The sequence below is a fragment of the Rhagoletis pomonella genome, unplaced genomic scaffold (genome assembly GCF_013731165.1).
Source record: "Rhagoletis pomonella isolate Grant_MI unplaced genomic scaffold, Rhpom_1.0 Rhpom_scaffold_00006, whole genome shotgun sequence".
In the NCBI taxonomy this organism is placed as follows: domain Eukaryota; kingdom Metazoa; phylum Arthropoda; class Insecta; order Diptera; family Tephritidae; genus Rhagoletis; species Rhagoletis pomonella.
In genome coordinates this window covers 47,755,315-47,769,645 of record NW_023458560.1, presented here as the reverse complement: position 1 = coordinate 47,769,645, position 14,331 = coordinate 47,755,315, and the positions used below count along the sequence as shown (strand labels likewise).

The 14,331-nt window shown below is 37.3% G+C and overlaps 1 protein-coding gene across 1 annotated transcript in view; it reads right to left on the bottom strand.

Moving 5' to 3' along the window:
• Window positions 1-121: 121 nt before the first annotated feature.
• The window catches only part of LOC118740854, a gene marked incomplete at its 3' end in the record, with an annotated part of 173,507 nt that continues 159,297 nt past the window's right edge, over window positions 122-14,331 (bottom strand). The window contains 4 exon segments of the mRNA XM_036472578.1: window positions 122-912; window positions 1,029-1,854; window positions 2,066-3,201; window positions 3,410-4,159. Of these exon segments, the coding sequence (XP_036328471.1) occupies window positions 122-912; window positions 1,029-1,854; window positions 2,066-3,201; window positions 3,410-4,141 (3,485 nt within the window).

Genomic DNA, 14,331 nt, shown 5'->3' with positions numbered 1-14,331 from the left:
AGTAAAGTACAGTTAAGTAAAGTAAATGTAAAATACCGTAAAGTAAAGTAAAGTAAATGGCTCCAAATAACATATAAATAAATTAAAATCTAAACCTAAAATTTTCTCCTCATTTACTCACCGAAAAGTGCACTTGCGACACCTATAAAATGTTTTCTTTTCGTTGCCCTCCTGGCGCACATCTGTGACCAGATCATCACTAGGCTTTATAAGAGGCGGTGGCGAACGCTTAACAGCGGAAATAGTTACTGAGGGTGTAATCATTGTTGCTTGACCCTGTTCGGAGTCTTTTTGTTGTTGATGGTGTTGTTGTGCCATTGCAGCATTCATCATTGTCGCTAGCAATGGTAAACGTATGAAACCGTCGGCTAACTGATCGTTGCCATTATTATTACCACTACTATTATTACTACCGGCGCTAGATTTCGATGGTATTGGCTCTAGTGTTATATCCTCCTTGATGCCATTCAAATGGGTAGAGGTCAAGGCATTAGGTACCACATTTTTATTGTAATCGTTGATAAAGGATAACGAAGCTACCTGATTTGGTGTCATTTCGCCGGATTTCATTAACTTTGGATCGCCATCTTCTTCGGTTACCTTCATTAATGTGATGTATTTATTGTATTTGGTGTAATTACGACGACCCGTTTCGTCGTTCATCAGCACACGTGCATTCTTGTGGCTGGGATCACGTATGGTCTTTAGGCGAATGTGCTTGGTGATATCCCAACGCCAATTGGAACGATATGAACAGAGCGAGCATTCAAACGGTTTCTTATTCAAATGACCGACAATGTGTACGTGAAAACGCGAAGCTGTTGATGCCCAGAAAGAACAGTGCGGACACTTGTATACTTTCTTCAAAGAAGAATTAGCTGCTTCTTCTTCCGGCGTCATCTTTTTCGTTACCTGTAGAGAGTGAAAGTTTCAAATTTCATTTTGTACCTAACACTCAAACCGTTTGCTAGAGCGGCGGTTGAGAGATCGATTTAAATTATGATAAAATAGAAGAACCTTTAACTCACCTCACCATAACCTGGCGCCGTTTCAACACCATAATAGCTATTCTCTTCACAAGTTGCACTGCTAGCGCCGTGTGCGCTGCTACCCGATGATTCTGCGGTATTATTTGTCTGCCCCCTACTATCCGAGCACTGACTTCCTTCACGCTGCCCAGTGTCACCACCAGGCATTTTATTCCAGATGAATACGCGATTCTCCATCGGATGTTGGTCATTAGTGGAGTCAGCACCACCAACACGACCGGCGTTGCTGTCACCAGACATTGAATCGAAAGAGTCATTGCCACATCGGCTAGCCTCGGTACATTGCTTGAGATGATTCAACAGATCTGCAGATGATTTGCAACGATGGCGACAATGCTGGCAACGCGTTGAACCGGTTACACTCAAATTAAGTGCCGAATGCGATTGCCGATCTTCATCATCGGCAAAATCTATTTCCAGGCGATCGTCTGCATCATCTTGCTCTTCCTCAACATCATCTTCGGCGATAGCAGCGAAATTGCATGTTTTGCGGTGGATGATCGACTCTGACAGACACTTGGCCATATGACCACATGGACAGATGAGATTCTCGCTTGGTCCTGCCAACGCGGAGGATTTCAATTTGTCGAAGAAACTGCCACCCGGTGTGGGTTTCTTGTGAAGCAAACTGCGAGAAGCATGGCTGGATGTGGACGCAACGGTGGGAGTTGGTGATAATTGAGCGGCGTCCGATTTCTCGAGTGGCTGCAACATCTCGGAGATTTGCTTATCATTAAAGAATATAGAAGCGATATCGGTAAGGGAGCTACGCGAGGCAGCGAACTCCTTGGGAAGATTCATAATGCTGGGAATCCATAATAAAGGAAAGCATACATTACAAGAGGACCAAAGTATAAGTGAAGCTTAAAATTTCCCTATTTAATTTACACATTTATGTACATTCATATATGTAGATATATATTGCATAAAAAAATCTTGCAGACAGTAGTGTTGCAGAATAGTTATAAAGTGAAGTAATAAAAATAAATTTTAACTCAGTTTCCAATAAAACTCACCTTGGTCCATTATTTTTCGGTATCGGAATGAGATTCGGTATTGGCCGCTTTGCTTTTGGCGTTAGTGATACACTCAAACTTTGATTATGCACTGACGACGTGTCGGAGGAGCCACCTTTCGCAGACAAGTCGGTCGGTTCTTCCTCGTCATATTTGCTGCGTTTGGTGTAAGGCTCTGCGGCTACGAACGCTTCATCGTATTCATCGAGATTGTTATTATTGAAATGATCCTCCAACAAATCAACAGAATCGCTTAGAAAATCTTCACGTAAATCTGTACCACCGACCTTGTTTGGTCGTCGTCCCAGCGACATGCCCGCTGCATGCCCAACCGGTGGCACATGATGATTCATTTCGTGCACCGTCAGCGATTGCTTGATATCGGCTGTAAAATCGCAGGCAGCACACTTGAATGGACCTGCGCCACCATGATTTTTCATATGCCGATCGAGATTCCACTTATAAGGAGTACGAAAATCACACGTGACACATTTGATCATAGGCATGGAGTGATATTTGACGTGTTTGCTGAACCGTGCCTTAATGTGTGTTACATACGAACACTTCTCACAGCGGAAAAATTTTGTCTTACAATGCTCATCTAATTCGTGATCTACCAATTGTGCGCGGAAGAGTGTGGTGAAATCGCAAAGGCTACACTTCAACAGCCTATTCTGGGTGGGCTCATCTACAACGTAGTTCAGTGAAACCCCACTGGAATGCAATGCAGCTGCGGTAGCGGCGTCAGCTCCATGCCCAGACGACACTGAGTCGGTGGGTGATGGTGAAAGCTCAATGATGCGGGTATGTGCCGTAAGTGACTGCTGATGAGCTGGTGGCAATTGAAAAGCTGAAAGATTTCCGCTGCCGTTATTGCTGCTAGAGCCATTTACAGAGGCACTTGCATTGTTGCTGCTGATGCTGCTGGGGGTGGCTGCATTAGCTGGCGATTGACGACGTTGTGCTTCGGATGCAGCCGCTGAAGCAGCAGCTGCTGTTGCTGCCTGCATTTCTTGTTCGTATGCATTCTGTGCTTGTTGACGGGCGTCTAGTTCACGCTCACGCTGGGCCTGTAACTCACGCTCATAAACAACGGCGATAAGGGATTCGCGCTGCAGCTCCAGTTCGCGTTTAACCTGTAGGGTTAAAAAGTTGATTTTATTAGTTTCCTACAGATGATTTTTATTAGTAATTAGTAAGAAAGAATACCAAATATATGTACATAGATGAGTTGGTTTTAACTATGATTATCTATGCAATAGTAGTTGCAATTTGAGGCCCCTTGAGTTATTTAACTTTCAGATCCCCAACCATTTTTATACACGATTTCCCTCTTAAACTCACCTGCTCATAAGTCGGCATTTTCGACACACCTTCACTCATTACGACATTGCCTCCGCTGCTGTCACTCATATCATTCGGTGCAGCGCCCAAACCCACGCTTTGTTCCAACTTTCGCTTGCGTGCCTCCCGACTCATACCGCGCTTGCCACGCGGCTGCCCGTGTCCACCGGCCGCCACACCATCGGTGCAGCCGTGCACCATTTTCATGTGCCGCACCAACTTTTGAAAATGTCGCGACGCATACAGGCACAGCTTGCACTTATTGATGACGATTTTTTCGCCATGAACGTCTCGCAGATGCGTAAGATGGTATCGCGGATTTTGCGTGAAGTAAGTGCAGTAACTGCAGCTGTAATTGCGCTTGATTTTACACTGTGGCAGCCCCTCATCTTTCAGCTCCATTGCCTGCTGATGAGCTACCGCCGAAGCAACCGCATTTTGTTGCTGTTGTGCGGCATTTTGGTGTTGCTGATGCTGTTGTTGTTGTTGTAGGTGATACTGTGCAGCTGCGGCACGATAGCGTTCTAATTGTTCCAGTGCACTAGTTGACAAGTTGGCGGTGCCACTCGATTGCGATTGCTGCTGCTGCAACGGCGAAGGGCTACTATGCTTGTGGTTATTGTTGTTTTTCGTGGAGGCGGCACCCTGATCCAAATACAATTGATTACCACTGACGACGCTGCGCACAATTAGCGTGTCGCCAGAGCGTTGCACCATCGAGGGTAGTTCCATAACTTGATTTTTTTGCAACTGTAATTAAAAGAGAAAATGATAATTAAAAGCTGCACAAAAAGATTCGTTTGCAAAAATATGTACTAAAAATGTCTAACAAATCAGTACACTTCACTAAATTAGACTGCTGCCTGTTTCGTTGTTTTTTGTTCGATTGATCGAAGTTAGATGAATTTCTTTATTCTTCACTAATTTGCGTAATAAAAATTTCTTTGGCCCAAACCTTGGCTCATGCGATCGGTTCGAGTTTCTTTGAGGCAAGTAAATTTTCCATACCACAGTGAATCCAGCTGAGTAGGCGCACATAAACACCGGATAAGTAGATTCCAATTAGATTGGCAGCTGTTGAATGGGGGCAAAGTTTGACGCCGGCGCAAGTGTTTGTTTATTTTTTCGGAGTACTAGTACAATTGAGTAAACAAGTACATATGTAGGTAAGCAAGTGTTTGTGCTGGAATCAGCTGAGTGTTGCTTTTCGAATAACAGTACATTCCAACGACTTGTTTATACCCGAGCGCACTTCTGCACAAGGGTATTATAACTTTGTTCACATAACGGTTGTTTGTAACAGGCAAAACGAATCGAGATAGATATAGACAAATGTATACATAAATGATCAGAATGAAAAGAGAAATCGATTGAGCGGTGACTGTCTGTCCGTCCGTCCGACTGTGCAGACCATAACTCGAGTAAAAATTGAGATATCTTAACGAAACGTTGTACGTGCACTTCTTTCGGGCGTAGGACGGATGGTATTGAAAATAGGCAAAATCGGACAATAACCACGCCTACCTCCCATATAACGGTAATTTTCAGAAATACGAAAACTACTGAAGATTATTCCCTAAAAATTGATATTTACAATAATTTTTAGACGAAAAATAACATTATAAATTTTTGGAAAATGGGCGTGGCCACGCCCACTTATGGTTACATGTCAGTGCTGTGAAACTGTGAAATCATTACAAATTTTAATCATGAAATATTTATGTACAAGTAGGATTTCATTCTTTTTCCTTTGGTCTGGTAGTGTGGCTTATATTTTTTCCAATCTACAATCATTCAAAAAAAATTTGATTTCACACAATAAGGTGGTAAATACCTGAATGAAAAACTGAGAATGCTGAAGTAAACAGAATTCAATACTGAATTAGCTTCCAGATGAATGAACACTTTGCTATGTGTGCATTCTCTAATTCAGTTCCAATCAAATTTTATACACTAAGAAAAATATGTAAGTTTAGATGATGGAATAATGAGGTGTATGAGCTTTAAAACGATATTGACATAGTGTCGCGTATCAATGCACAGCGGCCACGCGGGCTAAGCCATGTCCTACGAATGAATGGTTGTGCTTGGACTCCTCCTCGCATGAAACGCAGCTTGATTCACATGAACATATTGTACAAATTTATAGTTTTGGTTGTTTAAAAACTGAGTGCAAAATGTTCCAAGACAATTAGTATCTATAATTTTTTTTCTTTTAAAGATTGGAAAATCTGCAGAACATGAAATAATCAAGCATAATAACCATCGAATGATAGCAGCTTTTATCATTCAGTCCATGGTTTATCCACATACATAAAATGTCCTTTTTTAAAATACATATGTGCCCATTTTCGCGCGGACACCCTTTATGATCAGTTTTTATTTGTAAAAAAACGATATTTTCATTTCCCAATACCAGGCGCTCATGCATGTGAAGTAACAAGTTTTCTATTTCTACGTACAAAATTGTATACATTTTTAAATTTCCAAAATTCTACTTTGTAAAGTTTAAAGGCTTCTACAAAAAAAATTAATTTAAAAGTTCTACAAACAAATTTATACGTACAGAAAGCTTGCTACTTCATATGTAAAAAAAAAATAAAAAAATAATAAATAAAAATAAAAAATTTACCGCAAGTTTCCTTCAATAACATGCAGTTGGTTTTAAAAAGCCTTGACAGAATATCCAAAGCTGGTACGTACTTCTGGTCATAGGTAATGCTTTACCAAATTGTAGCAGTAGTAGAAAAGCAGAAGTAAAACGACTATTTTCTCCTATAAAGATTTTCTTCTAGTGTCAAGGGCATATTTTTTCAGTGTAATACTGAATGATCAAAACTGTTTGCACTCAACCAAAATTTACAATCACGATGATTGCGAATACTTTTGTTACACATCCTATACTGAATGGAACTCTGCCATTCAATAACACATTACGTTTGTTTTTGTTTCAAAATAATTTAAGCCACTCAGGAATGAGGTTTTTTTTATACAACCAAACAATCAAAATTTTGAAACGAGTGCCCAGTGAATGCAGATCCTACTGATTCAATCATTTTACAGCTCTGTTACATGTGTATATCTTGATAACCGCTGCACCAATTTCTTCCAAACTTGGCACAGTTGTTAGTCTTGCTATAGCATACCAAATGAAAAGTTTTAAAATCGGACAATAACCACGGCCCACATCCCATATAACGGTAATATGGAGAAATATGAAATCTTCGATAAATCAGTAAATATCAAAGCTAATTTATTCAAAATTGATGCTTGCAAATATACTTTACCAAGAAATACGTTTATGATAAAATTTTGGAAAATGGGCGTGGCACCGCCCACTTATGATCACATATATGTATCTCGGTAACCGTTTTACCAATTTGTACCAAACTCGGTATGGTTATTGTGTTTGCCACACAAATGCAAAGCGTTGAAAATTATTGAAATCGGACTAAAATTGGGGCCGCTCTTCATATAACGGTAAATTTCAGAAATGCTTGAAACTTTAATATTTCAAAATTTAAGGACGCTAATTTACTCAAAATTAATACGCCCCGGCTTACCATGTAGCGGTAGCTTTCGGAAAGGTGAAAATCAAATATTTAATACTTGCGCCGGGTATGTATTTAATGTTCAGCTCCGCCCGAACTTAGGCTTTCCTAAACTTAACTTATAAACTAATTTTAATTTTTAGTGGTTTTGATAACAAAGCAAAAGAAGGTGTTCCAAATTAATCGCAAACGTAGTTGAGGAGTTAATATTAACATTACATAATAGAAATTTTCCTTTAATTTTTTTTTTTTTAATCTTTGAGTGGCACTTTTATGTATGGTTTAAATATTCTACTAATAGTTGTGATCCCGTACGTGTCCGGGGAAATCGATTCCGTACTCGGTTCTCTGACTACTGAGAGGAAAAGACAGTAAATAAGGACCTCTCTCTCTATCAAAAGTTACTAGTTTTAGTCCGAAAATTTTTTGCTGGTAAATTTGGATAAATGTGTCAAACGATCAGCTTTTGTCTGTTTGACAACCAAATTGTTAACAAAAGAAAAGTGCACGCTGCTAATACATATTGAAAAGCACTTAATTACTTGTTCAAGTGAATTCTAATGAATTTGAAAGTATTTATATAAGTGAGCTGAGCGTGTTTGCATACAAAATAAGGAAAAATTTACAACCAAAATTTGGAGGTTATGTTGAGGTTGTCCGAAGTGACAAGCTTTTACTAAAAAATGATACCGTATTTTTCAGTGTTACTCTCTAACTCTGAACGAATTTTTAATTTTTTGGCAGTTTTACTAGATTTAGTCCGAGGAATATAGCATTGGACCTATTCTTATAAGAAATTAATGAAGATAAAATAAACAAAAGGAAAACTGTAAATACTAAAGGGTGCGCTATTCAAATGACGAGGAGTGTACGTAGATACCTAAGGTGGTTTGTTTTTGGTTACTAATGAGTCGCGGTTGCCAGATGAAAAGAAGTACCCAAGCAACTTTGATTTGAGAAATCATATGATTCTTATTCGGTATTACCCAGTAGATAATTTATGTAGGCCTTGTTCTTAAAGGCTTACCAAAGAAGGGCTGAAAATAATTAATTCCCTGCATGCCTGCAAGAAGCTTTTCCTATTCACAATTTGTGCTAATGTGTAAGTTTATATTAAGGGTATTCAAATCAAACTCATTAATGTCATAAATTGTTATTTGTTAACTCGGTAACCCTTTTAACTTCGAATGCACCTAGCTCTTCCTTTTCGTAATTAAGACCCGATTTACATGATCCAAGCAATTCTTGTTCATTCTCTTTTGTTTCCTTCATTTGTTTTTACACGCTTCAATTTTAAAGTCGAAACGACTTAACGGTACAGACGCATGTGCACTCTTTCCTTTTCTTCTCACCACCTCGCTTCCACTTGCAAGCACAATTTAATTCAATACTTGAACCGTGTAAAACCAATCTAATTTTTTCGTCAAAAAATTACAGCACACAAGGGAAAGAAGGAAGTCAGCTGATGTTCTATTGACTGTCTCACTCAAATTATCAAGCTTGCGATTGATTTACTCGATAATTTAGTAAATTTACAACAAAAAATAATGGCGAAAATTATCGAATGCCGAATCAAGACATTAACGAGTTTGCTCTCAATACCCTTATTATTTAGCATTACAAATTAATTCAAAAATATGCATTTTAAATTGCAATAAAACTTATCTGATATGCACCTTAAATAATTAGCTATGTAAATAAGAATGTATGATTTTTATGAATTAAAGAAGCAGCTTTAGAAGAACTCCTCCAAAAAGCCTTCTGATGAGAATCGAAAGCAGAAACTCTTCAATTTGTGCTACTCCATAAAAAAAGAAGGAGAAAGGAATATAAAGGGGAAAGCACCTTGGCTCTCAGCAAGAACTTTTAGAAGAGCTTTTAGCTCCTCAAATTATCTACTGGGTAGTTCTCGTATTCGTATTTATTTGTATTGGCATTGGTAATCGTAATTACAATCGTAATCGTAACCATAATCATAATGGTAATGGCAATAGAGTAGTAATAGTAATGGTAATCGTAATAGTAATGGTAATGGTATTGTATTGTATTATTGTATTATTGTATTTGTTTGTATTTAATTATTGTACTATCATTGGTAATGATATTGGTAATAGTAATGGTAATGGTAATGATAGTGGTAAAAGTAATGGTTATGGTAATCGTAACAGTAATGGTAATCATAATCGTAATGTTAATGGTTATGGTATTTACAATCGTAAACGTAATCGTAATCATTATCGCGAGCTGAGTCATTGGTACACATATGTACATATAAATACATACATAGCCTCAAGACGACAAGGATATGTAGTGCATTTTAAAATCGGCAGGCGCTGCTGATTAACATGGTCGCTTTACTGGCACTATGAACTTCCTATAATACATGTACTTACATGTATAGGCGTGTGTTTTAACTGCTTTGCCTTTAAGTCAATTTTTGCAGGAGTGTGTAACGCACGACAGGACATTTCGTACGGACAAAGTATTTAAAAAACAGCAACAGCCATAAACTTTAATGAAGACAAAGGCAATAATGCAGACACACACCCACCCACCTGTTCAACCACAAAGCGATTGTGGCAGCAATAAAAGTACATACATACATACATTAGTACATATGTACGAACACTAAAGGTCAACGAATTTGCAGAGCACACTGTGCAAAGGACAAAAGATGAACTCCTTTATTGTTTGCAAGCTTGCGCATATGAATGCGGGCAGCATATGTACATATGTATATCCAGCGTAGACAAAGCCAACAGAATTAAAATAAAATCAAAATGGAAATAAAAATGACAATGACAAAAGCGAATGAGCGATAAAACTTTAGTGAAATTAGTAGAAAACTAACTGAGGCACGTCCTGATGCAGATGAGCGAGTATATATCTAGATACATATGTATGTATGTACATTAGGGTCGTCCAAAAATGCATGTGAAATGTTAAGTCGGAATTTTTATGTTCTATACCGAAAAAATATACCCCTATTTTTTTTTGAAATCAAAACATATATTTGGAGGTCGCTCAAAGCGCTAAAAGTTTTCCATGTGTTTTATATGTGGAAAAAAAAACAACTTTTCGTAGAAATAGTATATAATTATTAAAAATCAATACTTTTCTATCGGAAAACTCTGTTTCTCTCCAAAAGACTCTCAGTAATAATACCCAATTGTTTATTTAACCATTTTTCATCGCAACTATAATTTATAGGTCCGCCAAAAACCCCAAAAAACGCCGAAAAATTCAAGGGGAGGACCAATAAAAAATCATTAGTATTAAAAAATGGTTAAAGAAACAATTGGGTATTATTGTTAAAAGTCTCCTGCAAGGTAGCGCCAAAGCTAATTCCACTGGGATGACGCGAAAGGACATTCAAGCAAGCATACAAGAAAGCAAGTAAAGAGCATTAAGTTGACGATAGCTGAGAAATAAACGGGACTCAAATGACCTTATACTGTTAATTTTTGTTTTTGTTAAATGTTGCTTAGAACTGAGAAAGAACTAAGTATAGTTGTTGATACGCGGTTTTGTACTTTAAACGACGATATTAAAGTAAGACGAAAAGGCGGGTACAGAGGAAAGGCAATTTTGAATGAACTCAGAGGAGAGCTAGCTATTTACTCACCTAAGGACAAAGCTAGAAGATATATGTACATACACATGTCTGCATGTATGTATTTCAAGAGTAATTGCAAGCGCGCCTCTACATTTATATATACTTATGTGTACATATATGTATGTGTCCGTAAAAGTTCCAAATATACCAGCTATGTATGTATATGAATATACATACATATGTATGAATAAATTGGCCTACTAAAAAGCACTGCGGCAACACACAATTTTGTTACCCAATACTCTCGCTATGAAGGTAAAAGAAGGCGAAAAAGGACTACCCTCGAGAGGAGGAAATGTGACGATTGTCTACTTTTTGGGTCAATGTTGAACTGACGAAAATGAGCAACAGCTGCAACAACAAGATTACTCATACCAAATTACTCATACTCATAGCCATCCGACGAAGAAGTGAGGTAGCCGAAAACCAAAACAAATTAAATTCTTTGGAAGCAACGAGAATGTGAGTAAAGCGTGCCAATCCTAAAGTATTCTACAAAGTAATAATAAATGCGTAGAATGAAAAAAAAATTAAATAAGCAAGGATCAGGAGTATTTACAATAGCGCAGGTCATTTTTTGTTTTTCACAAAGCGCGTATAGCATAGGAGGATTCTACGTGTAATTCTAATAAAATTTTCCGAAGAAACCATGGATCTAAAATCAATTTGGAGTTTGCCAAATTGCGAAAATAGGTTTATTGACATTTTGCTGTAGTGTCTTAAAAAATTGTCCTAATTTTGTATAAAAACAAAATAGTCGAAAAAATTTCCAATGAAAATTGACCCGCCCTAATGTACATACATACATATGTGCATATGCATGCTCTCTATCGAATTCATTCGTTTTCTAACTTACAGGCTCTCATTTAAAAATTCTCTTAAATGAATGTTGCTTATAATTCAACAGCCGAAATTTAACGTAACTTAATGCCACGTCGAAATCTGTTTCATTTTGATTTTCTAAGTTATAAGTTCTGTTAAGTCAAGTTGCCTTTATTGATAAAAATTGCGTCCAAATGGCTGCTTAAAGAATTTAAAGAAAAGGACTTACATACATGCATACATACTAGGGTGTTCGATTATTCGCATTTTTTTTTTTTCTAAAAACCGGCTTTCGAATTATGTGAAAAGTTGAAATAAAACCGGTGCCCGATTTTGAAATATAGAAAAAAAACGGATAAACCGGTTTTATTTTACATGATTTTCATACAGTGAAAATACTTATGTTGGTATGAAGCCATGACCAATAATTACAACAAAACTATTAACAGTAAGCATAGCTTTTGTTTAGAAAAGAGTAAAGCAAAATAAGTTCCAAGTTTCTTTTAGATCAAACAAATAAAAATCAATGCAAAAATTCTCCTTTGGCCTTATTTTAACTTTTTTAATACTTTTTTTCGGATTTGAGTAGTGCTCTTACAGCCATAGCCGGGTGCTTAGATGTGCTGCTACTGCCACTCGGTTCCATTTTTTGGTTCCAGAAACATCAACAAACTTTTTCAAATAGCGGTCGGTCGCTCCTCCGAGTATACCTATGCCATAAAAAAGTTAATATAATTTTCTAACTATTTAGGGGATTCCCTTAAACTGGAAAAAGATTTGAAAACTTCGAAAAACTCAAAACTTTTAATAAAAGGGCAAGTTTTGTGTGAAAATAAAAAAAAACCGGTTTGTTCAATAAAAAAATCCGATTTATTTGATATTCGAAAAATCAAGACTTCAAAAAACCGCCTTTAGGTATAAAAAAAATCGGTTTCGAAAAAACTGAATCAATCACCTTAGGTGATAGTAATGGTAATGGCAATGGCATGGGTATTTGGTAATGGTTAAGCTAATACTAATGGTAATGGTAGTCCTCGTTTTCGTTTCTCAGACGCCTTCGAGGTCTTACTCGTACTCATATTTGTCTTCGTCTTCGCTTTCGTTCGTTTCGCAAGAAAATCAGTGAAATAAAATGTTTTTTTTTTGTTTTTTTTTTTTTGTAAATAACTGTTTCTTTTTCAAGGAGAATGGTCGACATCAACTTGGAGCAAATTAAATGTAGAGGTTTGTCGCAAAGTATTTGTAAAATACATTAAACTTTAGATTAAACAGCCTAATGAAACATACAAATGTTTACATATGTACATATCAATGTACCTATGTATGTATGCACATATGTATATATGTATATGCACGTTTCCACACAGAGTAACCATATCGATGTTCACGTACGCAGTTTGCTGGTGTTGAAGGCATTTATTTACGTGCCTACTGTCATTTTATAAAGCACGCATTGCAAAAAAAAGAACAAAGCATATAAGCTATATATGTACAACATTAACAACAACAACAACGACAGACAACAACCCTACAGTCAACACCACCACAAAATTATGTAAATAAAAATTGTTTGCACTCTCGCCAAGGGGGGGGTTGAATCCTTAAGCGTTGCAAATGTCGGTCGGTGGCGTATACGTAACATTTCCTTATTCATAAATAAATACCCGCATTTCAACATAATTTCGCGCTGCACGTGCGAAATTACTGACTACGCGTGCTTAATGGCGCCCCCCACACATGTCGATTCGTGGGATTTACAGAGTTTATTCAGAAATACCGCGAAATTTATTTTAATAAATTATTTATTTCGCATTATTCTTTTGTTTTACGTTCATACGCCAGAAAGGTATGCAATTTAAACTCACGTGCTTGTATATATATAATTCCTTTAAAACGCATACTACGCTCCTACTTTTACTATGCTCGTAATTTCCCTCGTTATCTAAACAATTTGAGTTTTATGTCAACTTTGAAATTATTAAAATAGAAAGGAAGGAAGTAAGCGCGAGTGTACAGTGTACGGTAAGTGCGGTAAAAAAAAAACAGCAGAATTCTCATCCACATCGAGTGGCAAGTTAATATTTTAAGCTGTTGCAATTGCGGTGGACTTTTGTCTCCACAGCAGCATAACTCGTACAACTCGACAAACCGCGACTGCTCTTGCGCGGCAATAGTGTGGAGGTGGGGGCGAGGGCAAGCCATACGTGCAAGCGTTTCGCAGCGTAACAAAGTGCAGGACAGCGCGAACATTGACAGGAAGTGCGAGCGTTAAAGCGGTAATGTACTAAATAGATTTATGGTTAGTTTTGTGGACATTTTTTTCTTCTCTTCCACTGTTAGACTTCTTCTTGCTTTGTAGGTATGAGCGTCCGTTGTGTTTTTTATTTTCACTTTTTAATTTTTATTTTTTTTTCTGGTTCTGGGTATACCATAACTGGAGTACTTAACATTTTACTGCATAGTAAAATTTGAAGATTTTTTGTGTTCAAAAAATTTGTTTCGAATGAAAAATGTTGAGGAAAAACAACAATAAACCCAAAAAACACAGCAATAAAAAAAGGATTAATAAGAAAACCGCGATGTAGACAAAAACGAATACAAACGAAGATGAATACGAAAGCGTTTCCATGACAGTTCCCAGTCAGCATAAAATCCGAAAATCGATCCGAAAAAGGCAAAAAAAGATATGCAGATTTTTGTCCGTTTACCGATTCGATTTTCGGATACATTGACGATCCGTTTTCCCAACAAAGTGTGCGGCAGAAAGGTATGTACAGGCAAGTGCCGAAAATTGTTGTGAAACGGAGACGTTTTTTGGCGGTTTTTCTGAAATTTGTCTGATTGAATTTTTCGTTCAATACGCTTGCCTTCGCCTTCTGCACTTCACGAATCCTTTTTCATTGTAAAAAAAATTAAGGAAGCGTCTGGCGGAA